The 23,552-nt window shown below is 35.7% G+C and overlaps 1 protein-coding gene across 1 annotated transcript in view; it reads left to right on the plus strand.

Moving 5' to 3' along the window:
• GGH (gamma-glutamyl hydrolase) overlaps positions 1 to 5,920 on the plus strand; it is a 31,016-nt gene extending 25,096 nt beyond the window's left edge. The window contains exons 5-8 of the mRNA XM_044682605.1: positions 1,208 to 1,314; positions 1,420 to 1,510; positions 3,564 to 3,701; positions 5,719 to 5,920. Of these exons, the coding sequence (XP_044538540.1) occupies positions 1,208 to 1,314; positions 1,420 to 1,510; positions 3,564 to 3,701; positions 5,719 to 5,840 (458 nt within the window). The 3' untranslated portion in view covers positions 5,841 to 5,920. The remainder of the gene's footprint in view (positions 1 to 1,207; positions 1,315 to 1,419; positions 1,511 to 3,563; positions 3,702 to 5,718) is intronic.
• The last annotated feature ends 17,632 nt before the right edge of the window (positions 5,921 to 23,552 follow it).

The following is a 23,552-nucleotide window of genomic DNA, read 5'->3' on the forward strand; positions in this document are numbered from 1 at the left end:
TTCTCTTCTAATTTTGGTTGCATTGGTTTTATTTGTAGAGAACTTTTTAAATTTAATGTAATCAAAATTATTCATTTTATATTTTGTAATGTTCTTTCTCTTGCTTGATCTTAAATTCTTTTCTTTCCCATATACCTGCCAGATCTATGGGAAAAGAAAGAATTTAAGACCAAGCAAGAGATAGAAAATATTACATTTTGTAAAATACACGTTTGAAACATGCTATTCATTCTTGCTACAAAAAAATGTTTCCTTATTTTTCATAATGAATAATTCAGCAAATTAGGTTCTTTTAAATAATATGCACCTCCCTCTCTCCCTTTCTTCTTCCAAGTGCCAGATTTATAGTTAACTTTTGGGAATCAACTATTAGGAGTAAGGAGCTAGTATTTTTTCTTATGCAAATTTATCATTTCATTTGTGTCAGGAACTCTCAATACAGAAATCCTTTTCATTAGTAGACCCCTGAGAAGTTAAGTGCTTTAGTTATGATAATATTGATAAGCATGTGTCTAAGGCAATACTTGAACCCAGCTATTCCAAAGTAGCAGCTATAAGTATTTTGGATAAAATTAATATGTGCCTGTTTACTTTTATATGGGATTATTTGTGTACCTATGCATTTGTATAAGAGACCGATCTCTGGGAAAAGATTGTGATCATGTCAGTCTTCTATGACTGGGGATGCATATAATAGGAATGAGACTGGGATCTGGAAGGAGGGGTGTGATAGTTGATGTAAGAATGGCTGGAAATGATTTGTTTTTCCCATTGACAATTTGCTTAGTCTCTTCTCAAATGATATTTCTGTAGAAAATTGCATCTTTGCATAGTGAGTAACTTTTTTGATTGGATATATTTATCGAGAAATAAATTGAGAGATTTGGACCTGTTGACTTTTGAAAACTTTCTACCTCTTAATCTTTCATCAGTAAATGTATTTGAACCTGGTCTTGCCAGACTTCATTCTCTATCCTTACTCTATAATTCCCACCTTCAATTAAATTTTTACATGTGATATATTTTTTTGTTTTTGTTTTGAAACATTTGATTTTGGTAAATGAATTCAAGAAAATTGTAATGAGTTGAGTTCAGTAATTTATTTGAATTTGTTGATTTTATTCCAATAAGTGCTATCGCTGGTTTGAACACAAATGATACTGGTGAGTTTTATTCATTTCTCATTTTCTTTTTTTAAAAATTTCAGCAATAAATGAAAGTAGGATGTTTCAGAATTTCCCTAAGGATTTACTAGAGGCACTGGCAACAGAACCCATAACTTCAAATTTTCATACGTGGAGCCTTTCCTTGAAGGTATTCCCAATTTTTTTAAAAATAAGAATGAAGATAATGAGTTTAGCCTCAACTGTAGAAAAAACAAATGTGTAATCTTTAAAAATTTTTTTTTTTTTGCCATAGACTTTTATGGAGAATAAGGAGCTAAGTGAATTTTACAAGGTTTTATCTACAAATACATATAAAGGCATCGAATTTGTCTCCACAATGGAAGGTATACATGTGTTTTGTTTCATTTTGTTCTATAGTTAACACTACTTTATTTCAATTAACTTTCTTTAGAGTCGCATAGCATTATTCTGTCTTTATCTATTGTTCTTAGGCATTGATACATTAAGAGTAGACTTGCCACTTAGGGCTCTAGAGGAAGGGAGAAATGAAGTTGGACCTTGGGTCAGAGAGGTCCTTTCTGTCCTTTCATAGTCACTTAGTTGATTCAGTCTTTAGAAGGAGTGATGAGTGTGCTTAATTTGAGAGAAAAAGGAGGAAGGGAGAAGGGCAGAAAGAGAGGAAGAGAAGGAAAAGGGAGAAAATGGAATGAGAAAAGGACTATTAGAGATAATAATTAGGATTAGTCAGAGGCAGCTATATATCTCAATGGATTGAGAGCTAGGCCTAGAGACAGGATGTCTTGGGTTCAAATATGGCCTCAGACACTTCCTAGCTGTATCTGACACTGGGCAAGTCACTTAACCTCTGTTGCCTTCCCTTACCACTCTTCTGCCTTAGAACCAATATATGGTATTGATTCTAATATGGAAGATAAGGGTTTAAAAAGAAATAAATAAATTAGGATTAACCATCAATTGCATATGAGGAAAGTGAGAGTGAGGAATTAGGGATGACACTTAGATTCTGAGCTTTGGGGTTTGATAGGTTGGTGGGCCTTCTGACAATAGAAAATTTAGGAAGAGGGAAAATAATGAGTTTAATTTAGGTAGGATATGTAAGATGTCTTTAGGACATCTAGAGTTTAAACTGGTAATTTTCAATCTCTCTTTACTCTGATGATATGTACGTATACATGTATTTATATAATTCAGCTGTTTCAATGATGCCCAATTCATTTATTTATTTATTTTAGTCATATCCTTGGACATCCCAAGATACTTTTATTTATTTTTTTAATTTATTTATTTAATTGATTAATTTAGAATATTTTTTCATTGTTATAAGTCATGCCCAATTCTTCATGGCCCCATTTAAAGTTTTCTTGCTAGAGATACAGGAGTGGTTTGGCATTTCCTCCTCCGGCTCATTTTACAGATGAGGAAACTGAGGCAAAAAGGGTTAAAGTGATTTCCCCAGGACAGTTACCAACAGCATCTAGTACAGTGCCATGCAATAATCAGTACTTAGTAAACTTTTGCTTTGATTTGACTCAAGCGAATTACAGATTTAGAGCTCAACAACAACTTAGGAAGTCATCTAGTTCTTCCTTATTCTTCAGATGAGGAAACTGAAGGTCAGGGATGTTAAATGTCTTGTCTAATATCACAGAGCTTGTGTCAGAGGCAAATATGAACCCACATCTTCGTGATTCCAAGTTCTGTATTCTGGTTTTTGTATTAGTAGATGAAATATACATAGTAGTGGTGAGGAGTAATAGAATGTATTTGTGCGTATTTAGTGAAATACTTGATTAGCTCTCATACTGAGATATAATCCAAAGATTAGAGTTTATTTGTACTCTGCTTATTGGAAAAAGGAGCACCATACTAACCACATTGTGAAAAGTTGCAATTAAATAAAATGTTTTATTGTGAAATATTCACATTCCTTTTTATTCATTGAAACTCAATGTTGTATGTCAGATGATCGCAGACATTCTATTTTATGGATTAAAATATGCTTCTTCTATACTTTGAAAGAGCTATGAAGTCCTTTGCATGAGTATTGCCTCTCATACTTTGGTAGACTGTTCTCTGAATTTCTGTAGCCACAAACAGTTATTACTTGGTAACCAAGATACTGCAGTGATGAGCCTCTCCAAACTTTATTAGGATGACCTTCAGAGGGAGATGGACCAATCTGTCACTAAGCCTAAGCTTGGAAGCCTTTCAAGTTTGGCAAACCCCAGCACTTGCATTCTGCTGACATGGCCTTCTGTAACTTCCATGTTCTTGTGAACTATTTATTGAAATAAGGCTTTATTGTGCGTGTCTATGAAATAGTGATTTATAAATAAGATTAAATTTAAGGCTAATGTAGAAAACATTTTAATGTATTCTTATTATCAATTGTGTGTGTGTGTGTTTTTAATTTAGCAAAAGATTACCCAATTTATGGTGTCCAGTGGCATCCAGAGAAGAATGCTTTTGAATGGAAGAATTTAAAAGGTTTAGTCCATTTACCCGTAGGTATTAAAATGTCATTCTACCTGGCAGACTTCTTTGTAAATGAAGGTAAGAAAAAATTTAATTTGTAATTCTGTATTTATGGAAATTCATATTTCAGGTAGAATCAGAAATGTGTTAGTACTAGCTCACATAAATTGAGAGAGCTGATTATTAAATTTTCAGTGAGAGTATTCATACGTTTGAAATTGGCCCAATGCTTTAAATCATGATTTGATTTATTATTTTGTTCATTGTCTAGACTTAAGAAAGTGATGAAGAAATTAAACTTAAAAGTTAAAAATTAAACTTAAAAAGTATATACTATGTACATTTTTTCCCCAGAGTTACCCATTATAAATTTATCAGCCTTAATGGATTGAGTGCTTCCTTATAAAGAAATGCAGAAGTTTCAAATAGGACTAAGTGAAGGGGGAAAAAAAGGAATAATTGAGTAATTCAAAAATCCTATATTTGAGAAGATTAAAAAAAGGAAAATTCATTTTGTTAATTAGCATTATATAATTTTAGAAGTTTAGCTCATTGCTAGAACAGTAGCTTTGACACTGAGTCCTATTTTGTTCATTCTCTAAAAATAAGTATAGACTTTAGAGATACAAGGGATCTTAGAGATAGTCACATATTCCCTAACCATCCTTTTTGACAAGATGAAGAATGTTAATAGGCAATCTGAAAAACTGAATATTATTCTTTCAAGGCATAAAATCATAAATTCAATTCAGATACAGATACTTGTGACTTTAAAAGTCTTTCCCAGAAAGTCGATAAGAGTTTTTTAACCTCTTTTGAGTCATAGACCCTTATGTCAGTCCAATGAAACCTATGGACTTCTCAGAATAATGTTTTAAAATGTATAAGTTAATATATGAAGGATTTGAAAGGAAATAAATTAAATAGAGATGTATTTTTTTCTCCCTATTCAAGTTCAAATGCCCTATGGGCCGCTGGTTAAAAGCCTTAGAAATAGTTAATATGAAGTGTTTTTTTCACCTCTGGAATCATGTTTATAATTGCAAGAGATGGTGTTAGGAAGCGATTGGGCAATTGTTTTTAGTTTAGTGACAGGAGTTACACAGACATTTAGGAAAGGAAAGAAAGGTTCCTTTGTAGACATGAATGACATTATGAGGGTCAAATGAAACATTTAGGTAGATTTGTAATTTTAAAATTCTCTTTTACACTTGTCTGCAAAGCTGCCCTTAGTTTTTGTTTACCATCAATAATCCTGCTTATTCTTTGAGCAAAGCATTTAGTCATACTTAACTCTATTTAGAAATGTGCTAAGATGATTTGAAAGTTGTTAAATTAAAAAAACATTTAAAAACGTATTGTTCAAAAGTAAGTGGCATAGAACATGTGATTGGGATGAAAGACTTCATTGTTAGTAAGTATGAAAGCAGAGTGAAGGTTGTTTAACGTGTCCTTACAGGATAGACTAGTTGATCTTCATGTTACATTTCTTCTTGATAAGAGGATTAAAATACTAGTTATACTTGTGTTTTTTCTTCCTAGTAGCTTAGTTACCAATGAAAGCCAAATTTGAATCTAGGACCAGGTAACTATTTATAGACCTGTAATTCACTTATATCAATAGATGAAAGATAAAAATAAGAAATTCTTTTATTGGGAAAGTTAACAAAAATATATGTATATATATTTTTCCGAATTAAGAAAGGGATGTATATGTTCAGTAGTGTGCTGGTAAATTGTTAAAGTTGGCTTTGAAAAAATATACTCATGACAAATTTTTAAGTTTAATTATAACTATTAATATTTTCTTTATAAATTTCTTAGGTCTAAACAGTTAGCTAAATAATAAATCAAGCCCTGATTCTTAGTGTTTGCTGATTTCCAAGGTACAAAAGCTTGCACTGAAAATTTAACATTTAGTTCTCTTGAGCTGATTTGAACTGGCATCATCATACCTCTGGATAATATTCATTGTTATTTTTTTGATTTGTAAGGGCAAATGTTATAAGAAACAGTGTGGGATGAGATGGCTTTTTTAAAAAATGGTACTAATAATTAACATGCTTTCTGTCTATATTTCTTATATAAATTTTAGCTCGAAAAAGCCACCATCGTTTTGCAAGTAAAGAAGAAGAAGAAAAGGCATTGATTTATAATTATAATCCTGTTTTCACTGGGAATTTTTCTTCATTTCAGCAATGCTATTTTTTTGATTGAATGTCCTTGGAAAGTTTTGTTAGAACCACAGTGATTTGTAAATGGAGTCATTAAACTGTTGTTATTCATGTCAGTGGCAAGGAGGGAGCCAAGCCCTTTTTTTTCTATTGTGTTACTTTGTTCTGTTTTTACCTTTGTAAAGACTTTTTTTGAATAGAATTCCATCCAATGAGATGAGATTTCTAGATCATTCTTTAATATATTGAATCAACAGTTGTAAAATTCCTTTATGTTGAAGGAGATGACATTATTTTTGCTTTCTGCATATTAGAAAAATCACAACAATGAAAATGTAGGAAGAAATTTTTACTCATTTGAAGGAAGGATAAATTCTGGGTGATTTAATATTATTTGGGTAGAATAATTTAAGCTTTAAACATAATTAGTTTTTTTACAAAGAGGAGTAATTAGCTGGCATGATGGAATGTTCTTTTTTTTTTTTTTTTTTTTTTTTGGTCTTGACTTTGAATAAAATGAAAGGAAATTTAAATTAGTCAAGTGAGCCCTTGACTTATCATGGTCATCAGCAAAAGTTGTCAAACCTTTTGGGGGTGAATTTAGATAGGAGATGCTGTGCATTTTGTATAAAACCTTTGACTGGATTCCTCCCATAGGAGAGGAGAAGGTGCAGAATTTAAAAATTATTCATTTTTAGATGACTTAAACAGAACAGATATTCTAGCACATTATCTATGAAATCATGAGCCTGCTTTTTCATTCTTTATCAGTTTTCCATGAACACATTGCAGTCTAGCTAATCAAAATCAGGAAATATGCATTTTGACAGCAAAGTAAAATAAAATTAGTCATTGCAGATTTCTTGATGTACCATCTTTTAGGTTCAGACTAATGATTAAACTCTAGTTAGCATCCTCTTGGGAGGAACAAGAAGTTCATAAATTTAAGAGTAAGGTTAGAGGCACTGAAGAAATTTTAGTGTCCTTTCTTTTTTCTACTTCTGTTATCAAGGGTAATCATGCATTTTAACTATGATATTTTGCCTCCATTGGACCAATGAAATCCCTCCAAGTAGATGAATGTTATAGATCATACTTTAATGTATTTGTATTAGCAAATGTAAAAAATAGAGAGGGTAATATTTTTCTGGCTTTCTGAAAAACAGAAAAAGTATGCCTTGTTAAAAATATAGAAAAGGTGAAAAAAGGAGAAATTCTGTCATAGATGATTTAATATTTGGGTAGAATGATTCAAGCTTTAAACATAATTAGTTTATGTCTGTAGTCTAATGGACTAGTCATCAGTGCCCATCAATATATGTATAATAACAGGTTTTAATGTACAAATTGAATTTCTGTCAGGTAGCATTTCACTTAATGAACTTGGCTCAAACTACCAATCGAGACAATTATAAACAATGCACCAGGTCTTCCCTAAGGGAACAAATCATTATTCTTCATAAAAGAAGTTTGTTTCTAGTCAAAAGCTTTAACTCGTTGCTGCTACTAGTTCTTCATTGTTTATTTGCCACGATAGATAGTTAGATAGATAGATGGATAGATAGATGGATAGATTGATTGTGTTGATCAGAATGAGGGTCTTCAATATTTTTAATAAAGTGGGAGGCATAGAATATCATTGAAATTCTCATAATAAAAAGCCCAAGAAGACACCATTTAATTTGTCATGTGATCTCACTGAATTAGAGTCCAATCTGAAAGACAACTATTTGGTTTAATACTCACTTTCATTCTCTGTTTAAATTAAAGATCTCCATAAAGTTCTAAGTCCTTTTCTTACCTTTCTTGATAAAGTAGTAAGTTATAAGCCACATTGTGTGTCACTGCTGCTTGGGGTCAGTGAGATATTTCTGGGAGGCTTATCTATCCTGCTTGCCTTTTTTAACCATCTATTTATAACAGGATGTTAAAAGCCTAAGTGAGCAACTTCTTTTTAAGAGGAAAGACAGTTGAATGGGAATTGAGTAATTATCAAATTCTTTTGTGTTTTACTCTCAATATATAGAAGGATTTCCTCACCTGTTGACCTCACAGAAGATTATGAAAATCCATCCTCTCTGCCTCTCCTAATCTTTCCCATCCTCTAAGTCTCACTTCCTCTATGAAACTTCTCTTTAAGCATCCCAGACAACAATGATCTCTTAACTCATTTTCTCTGCCTCTCATTTGGCACTTAGCAAGTGAGCCTTGTACCATTTCTTTACTTTTTTAATTGGTATGACTTATCTCCCCAATTTGCTTATAAACTATACTTGAGGACAGATACTCTAGGCCAGTGATGGTAAATCTGTGGCACGGGTGGCAAAGGTTAAACTCAGAGCACTTTCTGTGGTCATGCAAGCTGCCCTCCACCTGCCAATCATCCCCCTCCAGACTTTGTTACTAGAAAGGCAGAGGGACTTGGGTGGAGCTGCTCCCCTCCTCCTCTCCATTGTGTCTGAGGACATTGTTTCCCATCCTCCGCTCCTCTGCCCAGCAGCCCAGTGGGAGCTCACAGGGAGTAAGGTGGGTGACTCACATGCAGCAGAACTGGAGGGGAGCAGAGCGCTTGGGCCACTCCCCTTTCCCCTCTATACTCGCTGGGGACATTCCTCACTTTATCTGTCCCTCTGCCCAGCAGCTCAATAAGAGCACTTCCTCCCTCCCCACTGTGGGCTAAGGGGGAGTGGGAGACTGTGCATGTCTGGCACTTGGGGGAGGAAGGGTATGGCACAAGGTCTCTAAAAGGTTCGCCATTGCTGCTCTAGGCTATTATACCATTTATATATCTAGGATATAAATGTATAAATATAGTCTGACAGCAGAAAATCGTTGATTGATGGACTAGCTAGGCATTAAGTATTTTTTCACTAAGATATTATTTTATATTGGACCAAGTAAAACTATGTTAGGTAGGCAGCACCCCATTAAACTTGCTCCTAGTTCTTGTAATACTATCATTACGTTCCTGAACTGTTAAGAATCAGACTGCTAATGTTCAACACTGCCTTACAGGTAAAGAATAGCACTGCCTGAGTTTCATATTTGTTTACTTATTTCTCTTCCTCCCCCTTCTTTCCTTCCTCCCTTTCTTCCTTCCATTTTTATTTCTTTCTAAATGTGTTTTATGGGTGCTCTTCACATTTATATTATTATCATTTCCTGATGACCCAAGAACTTACCTCAGCATCCAAATAGAACCCTCCCTCCCAGTGAAGAAATAAAACAAAGCAGGAAAATAAATCGACATGTTGGCCATGTCTGGCAGTGTTCCTGAATCCATGAAGCTTCACTTTCTGATAGTTCTCACCATCTGGAGATCGTTTAGAAGACAAGTGGAGGGGTGAAGGGTGGACACAGGAGAAATTCTCAATACAAAGCATTCATTTGCAGCATGGAGAGAAGACCAGATATCTAGAGGAACTATTAGTCTTATGTCATAAGGAGTAACAGGTGATACCTTCAACTTAGTCAGCCAAAGGGAACCCTTGACAGAAACTATACTTAACATACTTATACATAATACATAGGTATTGTACCTTCAATCTTCAGATTTTTGAAAACTTTGCAACATAAACATTGTATATGTGGAATGTAGTATGGATGTATTTGTAAGTAATCCATATTTTTGTTTTAAAACTTAAAAGATGTTCTTTTGTTTTTTACTTGGTAAATCTTATTAAAAGGAAAAAAATATGATTCAAAATAAAAATTGCCAAAATAAACTTTTTTTATAAGCCAATAATATTGTCTCTAATGTGGATAAATTCACTAAACAGGTATTATTAAAGGCTTCTGTGAAAAACGCTGTTTAGCCCTATGTGGGTTACAAAAGATCTCTTTGGAAGGAAGCTAATTATAGAAATTAAACACCTAAATAGTTGGAAAGAAGTATAAGACAAGGTGACTGTAGAATAGATGAAATAGATAATAAGCATTGTGGCAGTTCAGTCAGCCAAAGGGCAACAAGCATTTATTAAGCATTTTTTGGGACCTGCAGGCACTACCATATCAATATGTGCTGGAGAAATAAGTCTAAGGAAAAAAACACAGCTCCTCCCTTTAGGGAGCTTCCATTTGAATAGGGGAAGACAACACACAAAAGAGCTAAAAAAGGTGTAGATGGTAAGGTATGCCCTGGGGGATGGTGGTCCAGAGAATCCGAAGCATAGTCAGGCAGGAAATGAGGCAAACCCTGTATGGGTCATCCCCAAAATGATACCTCCAGGAGAAATTCACTAGTGGGAAAAGGGGGTCATCATGACATAGAAATAGATGTTCAAGGGTGAGAAGGCAGCTGAGGCATGGTGGAAAAAAAGTCAGACACACAGTTGGGAGAAGAATGGGAGGGATCCAGAGGGAGGGGGTATAGAGGAGGAACCAAGGACCGAAGACTGGCTCAAAAGGAACAGTCAGAAGGAGGAAAGAGCACCAGGATAATGCTGTGCAATAGAGGCCAGGGTGGAAGAAAAGTCTCAAGGAGAAAGTAAGCACCAATGGCAAATACTGCATTACTTGACAAAATAATTAGCAATGAACATTTAAATTCCTATCTACTGGAAGCTATGCTGATGGTGAGTATAAAGGGAAAGTGAAAAAGTTTCTGCCTTCAAGATACCTATGTAAGTATGTATAGAAGTGATACAAGGGCCCTGGGGTAGAGGACATGCCACTATGGCAGACAGAATAGATTCTTGAGTTTAATCTTGAGGGAAACTTGGGATTTTAAAAAGGCAAAGATGAGGCAGCACATTCCAGGCATGGGGATAGCCAGTACGAAGACATCAAAGAGGGAGATGAGAAACTATGAGGTCAGTTGGTTATGCTGCAGAGTGATAGTGATAAAGATAAAGATAAAAATGCATAATAACTTTAGAAAGGTAGGTTGAGGCCAAGTTAAAAATTTTACCAAATAGGAGTTTTATGTATGATTCTGGGAATGATGGGGAAATATATTGGACTTTATTGGTTGGATCTGCACTTTGAAAATTATTTTAGCAGCTGTACAAAGGAAGGATTAAGAGTTGAGGTAGACTCAAGTCAGGAAGAACACTTGGAGGTCTTAACAAGACTATCCAGGGTTGAGAGAATGAAGGTCTGAACTAGGATGGTGGCTGTATGAGGGAAGGGAATGGGATGGATATAAAGTGCTGTGGATGGAGACATGACAAGATAACTGAGAGAAGACCATTCTATTTGGGGGTTAGGAGGTCCCTGGTTAAGGAAGTAGTTTCGAGAGGATGCTAGATAAATGTAATTCCAACCTGTTACCCCTTTTCTCTGAGGAAAGCAGAATAGCCAGGTTTCTAGCTCCAATCTCCTACTTTCCCCTATGGCAGGAAATTAAGTCCCTCAGAGAAGAAGTGGGGTGGTAGGGAGAAGAGGCCAGAGTTGTCTATTTTGCCTCCCTTTGAGCCGTAAAATGACACTCTCTTACTACATGTGGGTAAACAGCTTTTCATACGTCCTTTTATGTCTTTTCAAAGCCATCTATTTCTCCATTTCTTATAGAATAATTGTATTCCATCACACATACTACAACTTATTCAGCCATCCCTCAAATGATGAAATTTCCTTTAGTTTCCTTTTGTTTTTTTTTGCCACCACAAAAAAGAAATCTATCTCTATATATTTTTACTTAAGGGAACTTTTTCTCTTTCTTTGATCTCTTGAGTATAAGCAGGGAGGTAGCAGGGTCAAAAAACTCAGTTTTTTAGTAAGCTTGTTTTTGGGTATAATTCCAAATTGCTTTCCATAATTGTACCCATTCACAGGTTCACCATGCACATTATACACACATCCATGCATGTATCAGTTTCCCCATAGTTCCTCTTTTTTTTTTTTTTTTTTTTTTTTTTTGTGAGGGGGTGGGTGGAAGGGGGAAGTAATCAGCTTTTTTTGGTAGGTATGAGGTATAATCTTTTCCCCCTGAAATAACACGGAATCCCTCTTGGAAAGGATCTCAAGGTCCATTTAGTCTAATCTGATCCTAGATAGGAATCATCCATGACAAATGGCCATAATGCTTTTGTGCAAAGACCTCTAATGAAGTGGAACACATAATCCTGGCAGCAAACACTTGGACAGCTCTGAAGGTTAAGGGATTGGTTTTTACATTAAGCCAACACTTTCTTCTGCAGCTACCACCCCTTGTTTCTGGTTCTGCCCTCTGGGACCAAGCAGGATAATCTCATTTCCCTTTCACATGGCAGCCTTACACCTACTTGAGGATAGTTATTGTGACCATTTAGGATGTTTCTCTTCCTGGCAGAACTCTGCCAGTTCTGTTCTGAAGAACCCTCACGCTCCTCGTTCTCATCTTCCAGATGTACCTCACCTGACTATTGTCCTTTATAAAATGTGGTGCCTAGAAGTAATGAATATTTGAATGCAAAGAGAAGAAACCAATGCTCAAAGCCACTAGGACAGGAAGGTACAGGGTCTTAAAAATACCTTATGATGCTCTCAGACCAGTAAAGTGTTAAGTCATGTAGTAAGTGCTCTACCTTTGGCTGGATTGGCTGTCTAGCTGCTGCTCCAAAGCAGATGTATTCACAGAGGTGGTCTAAAGAAATCTACCCAAAAGAATCTTTCAGTGAATATTAGGTTGATTTTGGGCCAAAGGAGTCTAAATCCATTGCAGGGAGACTAGGAGATTTCCAATGGTCTAGCTCAGTGGTTCCCAAATTTTTTTGGCCTACTGCCCTCTTTCCAGAAAAAATATTACTTAGCCCCCTGGAAATTAATTTTTTAAAATTTTAATAGCAATTAATAGGAAAGATAAATGCACCTGTGGCCATCACTGCTTCCCTGGATCACTGCAGCACTCACCAGGGGGCGGTAGTGCCCACTTTGGGAATTACTGGTCTAGAACCTTAAGTCTATCCTTTCCTCTTCAACCCTCACTCCCACCCCAAATATACACATAGGCGGAGGCTGAGCATGTGAGTGAATTCATATATGGAAGGAATGAGAAAAATTGGGAAGAACAAAAAATAGGATAAAGGATGAGATGACTGTGGATATCCGTTGTCACATTTTTGAGGGGTTGGGCTTAATCTAAATTCATGGCACTTGATCAAGTGTTGGCCTGGAGCAGTTGTGGAAGTATTTGCCTTCTGTATTTCTCAAGGCCATTCTGCTTCTTCTCATTGGTCTAATGAATGAAATATTAGTGTAGGAAATGGGTGATTGTGCATATATGGGCTTGTTGGCTATAGAAGGGCAAACTGGACCCATGGATGAAAGTCATCCAATCTTGGTGACAGCGTGTGGTGTCCTTGTGTCATTTCTGGCATAATGAATTTACACATTAAGAATGCTCTCATGGAAGGAGTGAAAGAGAAAATTATTTGGAACTCCTTAGACATAAGAGTTATATTATTTAACATGAAATCCATTATGACAAAATTCTTTAAAGGATAGAAATTCTTTAGGAAAAGTTACATGTTTATTATAAAGGTGGTTTTAGACTAGCCGGAATTACATTGTAGTAATGTAAATACAACACTAGGTGTCAGGAGAAAACCAGCTTATCATTTAAATGGGTTATTTTTATTGAACAATTTAGAAATATTAGTGTAGATTTTTAATAGACTGTCAAAAGTCTAAAGTACAGCAATTGGTATGATTATTATAGAAGTTATTTTTGATGCTGATTGTTGCATAAAAATATATTAAGAGTAGCACTGAATAGGAATGATGCTACACACCTGTAATTCTAGATATAAGACTGGAGGGTCTCTTGACCTCTGGAATTCTGAGCTGTAGTGGTCTGGGGCAATTTGGTATCTACACTAAGTGTGGGAATCAGTATAGGGAGCATTAGGAGCCAGGGGTACTAGGTCACCCAAGGAGAGAAAAACTGGCCCAGACTGGAAATGGAGCAGGTTAAAATATCATAGTCAATTATTGGTGGTATCAGGCCCATCAGTAGCTCCTGGACTTCCATCCTGGATGAGGTAGGAAGAATCAGTCTTTTTTTTTTTTTAAATTTTAAATTTATTTATTTGTTTTTCACATTAAAATTCCTAGGTAAATTCTATCCCTTTTTTCCTGCTTCTTTTACCCTACACCAAAGAAGGCATCATCTGACAAAAAAAGATCTATGAATATTTACAACAGTATCTTGCTTATTTCTATTTATCAGTTTTTTTTTCTGGAGATGGACACACAGAAGTCATTGTTTAAACAATATTTCTGTTGCTGAATGTAATATTCTCTTGGTTCTGTTCATTTCAGCCTTCATAATTTATGAGTTTTCCCATGTAGCAAATAAGAATAGGACCGGCCATGTGTTCTCTAAGTTGTAGAGTCCTGAAAAATTTGAAGCAGATGTCTTATGTTTCCTACCTTAACAACTAAAGTTAACAGCATTTCTTCTTGTGGGGAATGAGAAAGGGAAAAACCAGCTTTTTCTAGGTCACGGTCTGCCTTCCACCAATGTTCACCTTTTCCTACTGAATGCTGGTGCAAAAGAATGATGTCAATAAAATGATAAATTGGTTCCAGTGAACACTAAAACCATGGAACATATCAAATCGTTTGGTCGCTACAGACCAGTGTGATAATTGGATTAAGTCTACACTGCCCATCTTTAGATTTAATCACCAAGGGTGAGAGCACCTCCAATCTTGGGAGGTCCTAACCCGCGTGTGCTGGAGTGAGTGACGAATCAGAATCGATTGACCTATGATCTATGAGTATCATCTGTTGTGATTGGACATGCAGGCTAGGGGAGGGCACTGGAGGTGATGCATGGGTGACCCCTTTAAAAAGAGGGAGTTGAGTGAGTGAGGGGGCTGGTTTTGTGAAGGGGACCTGAGGGAGCTTTGCTGGTTTGTGACCGAGGCTGTTCCACGCGTTGAGTTTAAAGACTGAATCTTCCTTAACTTCTATTAAGAAACTTCCTTTTATAGACTCTGTGAATGAAGTTTGCTCCATTCACCTCCAGGCCTCAGGCCCTTTAACCCTCAGCTGAGGGTTAAGATCTACCTGTTTTAATTAGTGGGATAGATTCTTATTTCCTTATTTCCTCTCTCTCTTCTCTCATGTAAATAAACTTCCATAAAAGTCAATTTTGATTTGAGATTATTCTTAATTGAGGAATGATAATAGTTCAACCCTCTGGTGACCATCTTTTAATATATTGAACCCATAAAACCCCCTTTTCACCCTTACACCAGCATAGGTACTAATTGGTGTTGTCTTAACTACTCTGAATATACAGACAGATTTTCACTGAGGTCGGACTCAGGGCTAGAGTATCCCAGTGAGTGATGGAGATGGGAATTCTTACCATTCAAGTACCTGGACACTCCGGTTGGACTCAAAGAGTTAAAGGAGAGGAAGGAACATATTCTGAGCATTTCCATGGAAAGAGAAAGGAAGGGTCTTAAGTGAGGAACACAAGACATTTGCTTTGACTGAACTGGAGTGTGAGAAAGGCAGAGACACTAGAAAGGTGGGTTGGAGTCAAAGAAAGGCTAGCATGCTATTTACCCAAAATATGGAGGAGAACCATTGGACATGCAAGTAGAATGGACAACTAACCAACCAGCACAACTTTATTGGACACCTGTTATCTGTTGAGAGAAGAAAAATACTACTTATATGTTCTAACTTTACTTTTAAACTTTGTTTGTTTTTATTGAGCGTGTCTTTTTGATACCTTAATTTCCCAATATATCTTATCCAGAGAGCAGTCTTTAAAGCAAAGAATAAAAAAGAAAGAGAAAACATTTTCTCAAAGTTAACCAACAAATCATACACGATGACAGCATAGATAGTTTTCTACATCCATAATCAGCTCCATCTGCAGGGGGAAGGAAGTACACTGTCATACCTCAAGAAGGAGAAATAATGATTGTTGAAATCTCAAGTCATTTGATAAAGTCCAGTTCTGGTTCTGTTACACATTTAAAAAGTATTGAGGTGAAGTATATATTTTGTCAAATTTTGATTTTCCTTTAAAATGCCAGGGTCAGGGGCATCTGGGTGGCTCAGTGGATTGAGAACCAGGCCTAGAGTCTGGAGGACCTGGGTTCAAATTTGGACTCAGACACTTTCTAGCTGTGTGATACTGGGCAATTGTTTAACCCCCTTTGCCTAGCCTTTACCCTCTTCTGACATAGAACCAATACTTATTATTGATTCTAAGATGGTAGGGTAAGGATTTTGTTTGTTTGTTTGTTTTTGTAAACCCATACCTTCTGTCAAGGCAGAAGAGTGGTAAGGGCTAGGCAATGGAAGTTAAGTGACTTGCCCAGGGTCACACAGCTGGGAAATATCTGAGGCCAGATTTGAACCTAGGACCTTCTGTCTCGAGGCCTGGTTCTCAATCCACTGAGTCACCCAGCTGGCCCCAAGGTAAGGGTTTTTAAAAAATTCAAAAATCAAAAAATCCAATCAATCCAATCCAATCCAATCCAAGAAGTAGTTTTAAATAATCATTGGTTATTCTAATTGTCCTTTAACTCTAGTACCTGAGTTCCTTGAGCACCAGGAGGTATGATACTTCCTCTCTAGGTTATTATTTTATTCCTAAAACTAATCTGGAGTTAGAATCAATAAAAGCAATTGTCTTAGAATTTTTTTAACCCTTACTTCTGTCTTGGAATCAATACTGTGTATTGGTTCTGAGGCAGAAGAGTGGTAAGGGCTAGGCAATGGGGGTTAAGTGACTTGTCCAGGGTCACACAGCTAGGAAGTGTCTGAGGTCAAATTTGAACCCAGGACTTCCCATCTCTAGATCTGGCTCTCAATGCTCTGAGCCACCCAGATGCCCGTGTCTTTAAATTTTTAAAAATTGATTTCCTCAATATATCACACAATCATTTTAATGTCTTTTGATGCAGGGAAAAAATCTAATTCATTCTGGGCCCTATGTGATTCTGAAGAGTAAGAAATAGCTCCTTATAAGGATAGTCTTGTCCAGAAGCAAGCCTTTCTTTGATTACTATTAGCTCCAAACAAGTTAGTTTTATTTTTTGTTTGCATTTAAATATTTGACAAGTACCATGTACTCCCACTTTTGCTGTTTTCCAACTTTAGCATAAGCTTCTTCAATTCCTTTAATCATTCCTTATAGGCCATAGTTTGTAGACCTCTTACTTTTTTGGGGGTAGGTGGAAGGACTCATGGTACAAGAAAATATTACTCTTTGCCATGAAGAATTTACACTGAAGTAACACTTAAGGAGAAGAGGAGGACTTGCATCTGCACCTGTAAATTACAGATACATATTTTATACAAAGCCCAGGATACCTAGTAAAATGTGAGCTGTTCTAGTACAATGCCCTTTGAGAAGTCCTGTTCTAGACAGTTCACCACCTTGGTCACTCTCATTTGGATATATCACAATTTGCCAATCTCTCTTTTTAAAAAGTGGTACCCAGGGGATACTTAAGTGGCTCAGTGGATTGAGAACCAATTTGGTTTCAGACACTTCCTAGCTGTGTGATCCTGGGCAAGTCACTTGACCCCCATTGTCTAACTCTTACCACTCTTCTGCCTTGGAACCAATACACAGCACTGATTCTAAGATGGAAAGTAAAGGTTTAAAAAAAAGGTACTCGGAAATGAATATAGTATTTGAAATGTGGTTTAACTGGATTGGAATACAATGGGACTATTACCTCTCTTTAACCAAGCACTATATTTTTCTGAATGTTGTTTAGGATCTAGTTTCCTTTTTTCCCCCCTTTATATAACATTGTTAACTCATCAAGGTGATCTCCAAAGCAAGATTTTATGCTTATCCTTGTATTTTCTCTTGTGGTACTTTAATGCATCATTTTATCTTATTGAAACCTTTATGAATTCTCATTTTGTTATTTAAAACATTAGCTATATCGTGCTATTTTTTGGTTTGATTATGTCACTTTCCCATTTTCAAAAACCTATGGTGGTTCACTTATATTATGAGATAAAATATGAACTACTTAACCTTGTTTTTTTAGTCCCTCCACATTTTATCTCCTTTCATTATTAACCTTATTACACACTTTTTCCCTCTACATACAGTGAAACTGGTCTACTAGCTTTTCCCTTAGAGCAGTCTTTAAAGCCAAAAATAAAAAAGAAAGAGAAAAAAATCACCAGAATTAACCAACAAATCATATATGACTGATAGCACTGGTAGTTTTCCACATCCATAATCTCCTCCCTCTTCAGGAAAAAGGAAATACGCTGTACCTCAAGAAGAAGAATGACATTTTGAAGTCTTAAATCATTTGATAAAGTCCAGTTTGGGTTCTTTTGCATGTTTAAAATATTTTGAGATGAAGTATAAATTTTGTCAAACTTTGATTAATTAAACATGCTAATGCATTTGTGTTGGCAATCTCCCATGCCTGGAAAGCACTTGCTTCTTATCTGTTTTTCATAGTCTTTGTCTTTAACACACCACTTGGGCAGAATGTGGTGCAGTAAAGGGGCAACCAGCTGAGCTCTTCACTATATCTCCTTTATAAAGAACTAAAAGGATGAGGCTTGGTCAGGAATTAAAAATAAATTACAAGTTATTTTTTCAGTCCAGGTAGGCATAGAGAGACAGAAAAAGAGGTCTGTGGACACTGGGGACTGGTTCTGGCCTGGAGTGTCCTGCTTGGAAAATTCTAGGGCATAGGGACTGAAAGAGGACCAAAATTTTGCCCAAGAACAAGAAGAAATGCCAAATAGCCTTGTGTAAGCTGCAGGAACAAGAACCAACTATCAACACCATCATTGATTATGCTGGTCCCAGAGCCAGGGTGGACTGAAGAAGGGACTTTTGTCTAAGAAAGGTCTTTTTGTCAAAAAAGATCTTTTTACCCTAAGGGTAAAGGATAAAAGTGCTTGGCAGGCTCTAGGCTGTGAATGTATTTAGAAATAAGTTCAGAAGCAAATAGTAGCAGGAATTCCAGACTAAAGGGGAGCCTGCAATTCTATTATTCCCAAACTGCAGAACTTTCCATCTGGCTGATAGTGGTTGAGTCCAGTGAGTGTTTATTGGAATTTCCAATCAGGGTCAAAACCATAGCATGGTGGCTTAGACCTAAACCCAGGTTAAGAATTTAGAGTACCAAGAGGAGAGAGATAAGATATCACTCTGTATCAGATCACTTTGGGAGCACTGAAAGCTTGCTGGTCTTCAGCCTGAGCTATAATTGAGATCTGGGAATAACACAACTCTCAACATTTCCAGAAAACAGCAGAAGGACTAAAGATGACAAAAGCTCACCTAAGACATTTCCCCCTAGATCTCAAGACATGAAGTAACAGAAGAATGAGCAAATAACAACAACAAAAAAGATTCCCACCTAGAAAGAGCTAGTATTGTGACAGGGATACTCAAGATACAAATCTAGAAGGAGAGAATGACCTCTAAAACATCTATAAGCAAAACCTGAAAGAAAAACACAGCTTGGGCACAGTTCCAACCAGAGTTTCTAGAAGTACTGAATCTATCCTTTATGTTGAGTATAAGAAATCATTGAAAATAGTTGTAAATGGGTCAAAATAAACAAAAATTATTTTAAAATGATAAAAAAAATCATACTATAACATTAGAGGGAAAAAATAAGAAAAGAAATGAAAACCACAGAAAAAAGAATACAAAGAGATAACTTTACTCAAGTAAAGTTTCTGCTGAGGTGCCTTCCTTGATCTTAGGTAAAAAGGTTCTCTTTTTCCTCTAATTTTTTTCTGATTATGCATACATACATACATTCATACCCACAACAGGGTATGATGAGGACAAAGCCATTTATAAAGATGTTCATGAATATAGGTTTCAAAAGTAGAACCCTTTCATGTGCCAAGACCCACCTATATAAACACAATATCAGTTATGAGTAGGGCATGACAGCCATAAAAGATAATGCAATTTTATTTTATTTTATTTTTTAATTTAACATTTTTATTTTATTTTGAATATTTTCCCATGGTTAAATATTTCATGTTCTTTCCCTCTCCTTCAAACCCCCCACCCCCCCCGTAGCCAACTCACAATTCCACTGGGTTTTACATGTATCATGATTAAGACCTAATTCCATATTATTGATAGTTGGACTAGAGTTATTGTTTAGTGTCTGCCTACTCAATAATATCCCCATCAGCCCATATGTTCAAGCAGTTGTTTTTCTTCTGTGTTTCCACTCCTGTAGTTCTTCCTCTGAATGTGGGTAGCATTATTTTCCATAAATCCTTCAGAATTGTCCTCGGTCATTGCATTGCTGCTAGTACAGAAGTCCATTAAATTCGATTTTACCACAGTGTATCAGTCTCTGTGTACAATGTTCTTCTCGCTCTGCTCCTTTTGCTCTGCATCAATTCCTGGAGGTCTTTCCAGTTCACATGGAATTCCTCCAGTTCAGATAATGCAATTTTGGAATGTATTAATCAAAGTACATTGTCTAGAATTAGGGAGGTGTTAGTTCTGTTTTACTTTGTTCAGATTATACTGGGGTTCTTTTATTGTACTGTCATATTTTAGGAATTATATAAAACTACAAACACCACCTGGAACTTGTCCAAAGTAGAGTAACCAGAATGATGAGAATTCTAGAAAACATGTGGTTTGAGGATTACTTAAAGCTCCTTTGGATGTTTGACCTGAAGAATAAAATATGTAGGGATAAGATGAAAACTATTTTCAGGTGCAGTAGAAGAGGGATTATACTTGTTTTCTTTGGAACCAGAGGTGAGCATAATTGACCATATCAATAACAAACTAACAGAAATCACATGATTATCTCAACAGATGCAGAAAAAACCTTCAACGAAATACCACACACATTCCTATTAAAAACACTAAGGCCTTTCCTTAAAATAATAAATAGTATCTATCTAAAACCATTAGCAAATATCATCAGCAATGGGGATATGTTAGATTTCCCAATAAGATCAGAGGTGAAACAAGGATGCCCATTATCACCACTATTAGTTAATATTGCACTAGAAATGCTACTTTAACAATAAGAGAAGGAACCAGAAATGAGAATTAGGAACAATGGGTGGAAATGACCAAAAAAGCAGATTTTTGGCTCAATGTAAGAAACAAATTCTTAACAATGTGAACAATTTCAAAGTGGAATTGGATGCCTCAGAAATAGTTGATTCTCTCATTAGAGGTTTTCAAGTGAATGCTAGAAGACAACACTTGCCAGGGATAAATTGGAAGGAGTTCTTATTTAAGTATGGATTGAACTAAAGTCTTTGAAGTCACTATGGGTTCTGAGATCTACAATATTCAAACATTCACCGACATGATTTGGATAATATTTAACCAGCGCTGAATTTTGTATTCCAAGGTACTGAGATTTCTTTATATTTTCTCAATGATATGATGAGAGATTTTTGTTATATTCAAGTAAAGGTATAATTTTTCCATAGGTGTGTTTTTGGAAATATACCTTGTGAAATTTAAGTAATGGCTTCATGAGAAAATAAAGGAATTGTTCCTCTTCCCAATTCAACAGATGAGGCCTCTTATGTAAGGAAAGCTGTTTGAAGTCAAGAGCTTCTTCCTTTTCCCCACCCTTTAGTACTTTAGTACTTGTCTTAGTGTTTAAAGGACCAAAGGTCAATATTTTGGAAGGAATGCTCCCTCTACTAAGATCTATACTCTCTTCTCCACATTTTCTTCTTCTGTATCTTTCACATCTACTTTGCAGTTTTATGTTCCATCCATCTTTTTTCAGAGAGGTTATTCTGGCTTTGATTAATGTTCCCATTCTTCAAAAAGCCCAAGGCTTTGGCAATAGAACTGTGCATTTTGGGGGTTCTATCAATATATTTTAAGCCCCAAATTGTACCTTGGCGAAGTAAATTAGTCTATCACAATTTCTTAGTTTACCAGTCATATAACATTTTTAGAAAAGCAAATGAGATAACTTTGACATGATGTGTTTATCATCAACTCATGCTGATTATGTGGCTGAACATTTCTATTTATATTCTAATGTACAAAAATTTCTTTTAATGCTCTAAGAAAATTGCAAAGAAAGATCCTACAACTCCAAGGGGGACAGCATTGTTTCTTTTCTAATTTATGATAATGTCATGCACCGGTGGTATAAAAATTTTTTTGAAGTATCCTAAAACCACTTATATTGACAACATTTTATTAACTGAATTTTAGTTAAGGGAAGTAGTTCCAGGATACGGACATTTAAAAATTTGCTAATTAAGTGTGATTGCTCTGAGCCAAATTAGGCACCTCTGAGAAATAGTTGTTTTATTTTTAAAAATTAGGAATATATCACATATAAAGTCTCTTCTCATGTGTAAATAATTATCAATAAAACAAATGCTATATTTCTAAAATGAAATTATGTTTGACCCCTAGATACTGGCAGAGGAACAACTACCTACAACAGCAGTCATACTATTTAAAGACATCTGAGCTATTTAAAGAATGTTATCACAACTCCTAAAGTAGGAATTCCCTCTGCTACCAACATACAAATTGTAGCCTCTCTATAATTTAGTAGATAAATCATCAGGAGGTTGTTGGAGGCACCCAAAGGTTAAATGATTTACTTTTCTAGGGTCCAGCAGTTAGGAAGAATGAGTGGTGGGATTTGAACCCAAGTTTTCTTTTAACTTTTTTTCTCTGAAACCCTTAAATCCTTACCTTCTGCTTCAGCAGCAATTCTAAAACAGGAGAGTGGTAAGGGCTAGGTAATTGGAATTAAGTGACTTGTACAGAGTCACACAGCTAGCCAAATTTGAGCCCAGGTCTTCCTAACTCCAAGCCTCATGCTCTTTTCATTGTGCTACCTAGCTGCCCCATGAACCCATTTTCTTGACTTTAATAAAGTCAAGAACTCTAATCCTCTACTACTACTTTTACTGTGGTATTTAATTATAGCCGTTTAGAAAACAATAATGGTAGAATAATTTATGATAGCACTATTTATGCCATTTTCTTGCCATATGCTTTACATCTTCAGTGTAATATTTTCACTTTCAGAAAGAAAGGATGCTATGTTAGTAAGAAATGAACCAGAGAATAATATGCAAACAGGGCAATTAAAATATCATGTTTAAAGTTTCATAGTCTTCTATGTTGAGTATAAAAAAAATCACTGAAAATAGTGACAGAAATGAGTGGGTTATTTTTAAGAAGTGTTGTCTTACTGAAATGCAATTCGCTTTGATATTTTCACTGTTTTTCTCCCCTCAATGGTAAATATTTTTAAGTTGGGGGCAGCTGGGTCGCTCAGTGGATTGAGAGTCAGGCCTAGAGACGGGAGATGCTAGGGTTCAAATCCGGCCTCAGATACTTCCCAGCTGTGTGATCCTGGGCAAGTCACTTGACCCCCATTGCCCACCCTTACCACTCTTCCACCTAGGAGCCAACACACAGAAGTTAAGGGTTTAAAAAAATATTTTTAAGTTTAGCCATGTCAATTGTGTTATAAAAATGAGTTAAAGTGAGTTAATGAAAATTTGTTATGAAAATACCATCTTAGGTCTTGTCATTTCTAATCAGGGCAACTGGAACCCTTGAAACATTATTAGTATACAAAATTGCATCATTTTTACATTTTTTTGAATCTAGAAGATGGCTATGCATTCTGACTAGTTAATTTCCCCTTTTCTCTGTAGAATTTCATAAATGATTTGAAATGAATGCCATCTGAGCCCTATCTCATATTTCATAATGGAAATGCCAACTTCTTGTTAATTCAAATTCTGTAAAATCATGTGATCTGGTACATTCCATTTAAACTTCTTTGGATCAAACTTTTTGAACATAGTCCACTAG

Source organism: Gracilinanus agilis, chromosome 1, assembly GCF_016433145.1.
Source record: "Gracilinanus agilis isolate LMUSP501 chromosome 1, AgileGrace, whole genome shotgun sequence".
Classification (NCBI taxonomy): domain Eukaryota; kingdom Metazoa; phylum Chordata; class Mammalia; order Didelphimorphia; family Didelphidae; genus Gracilinanus; species Gracilinanus agilis.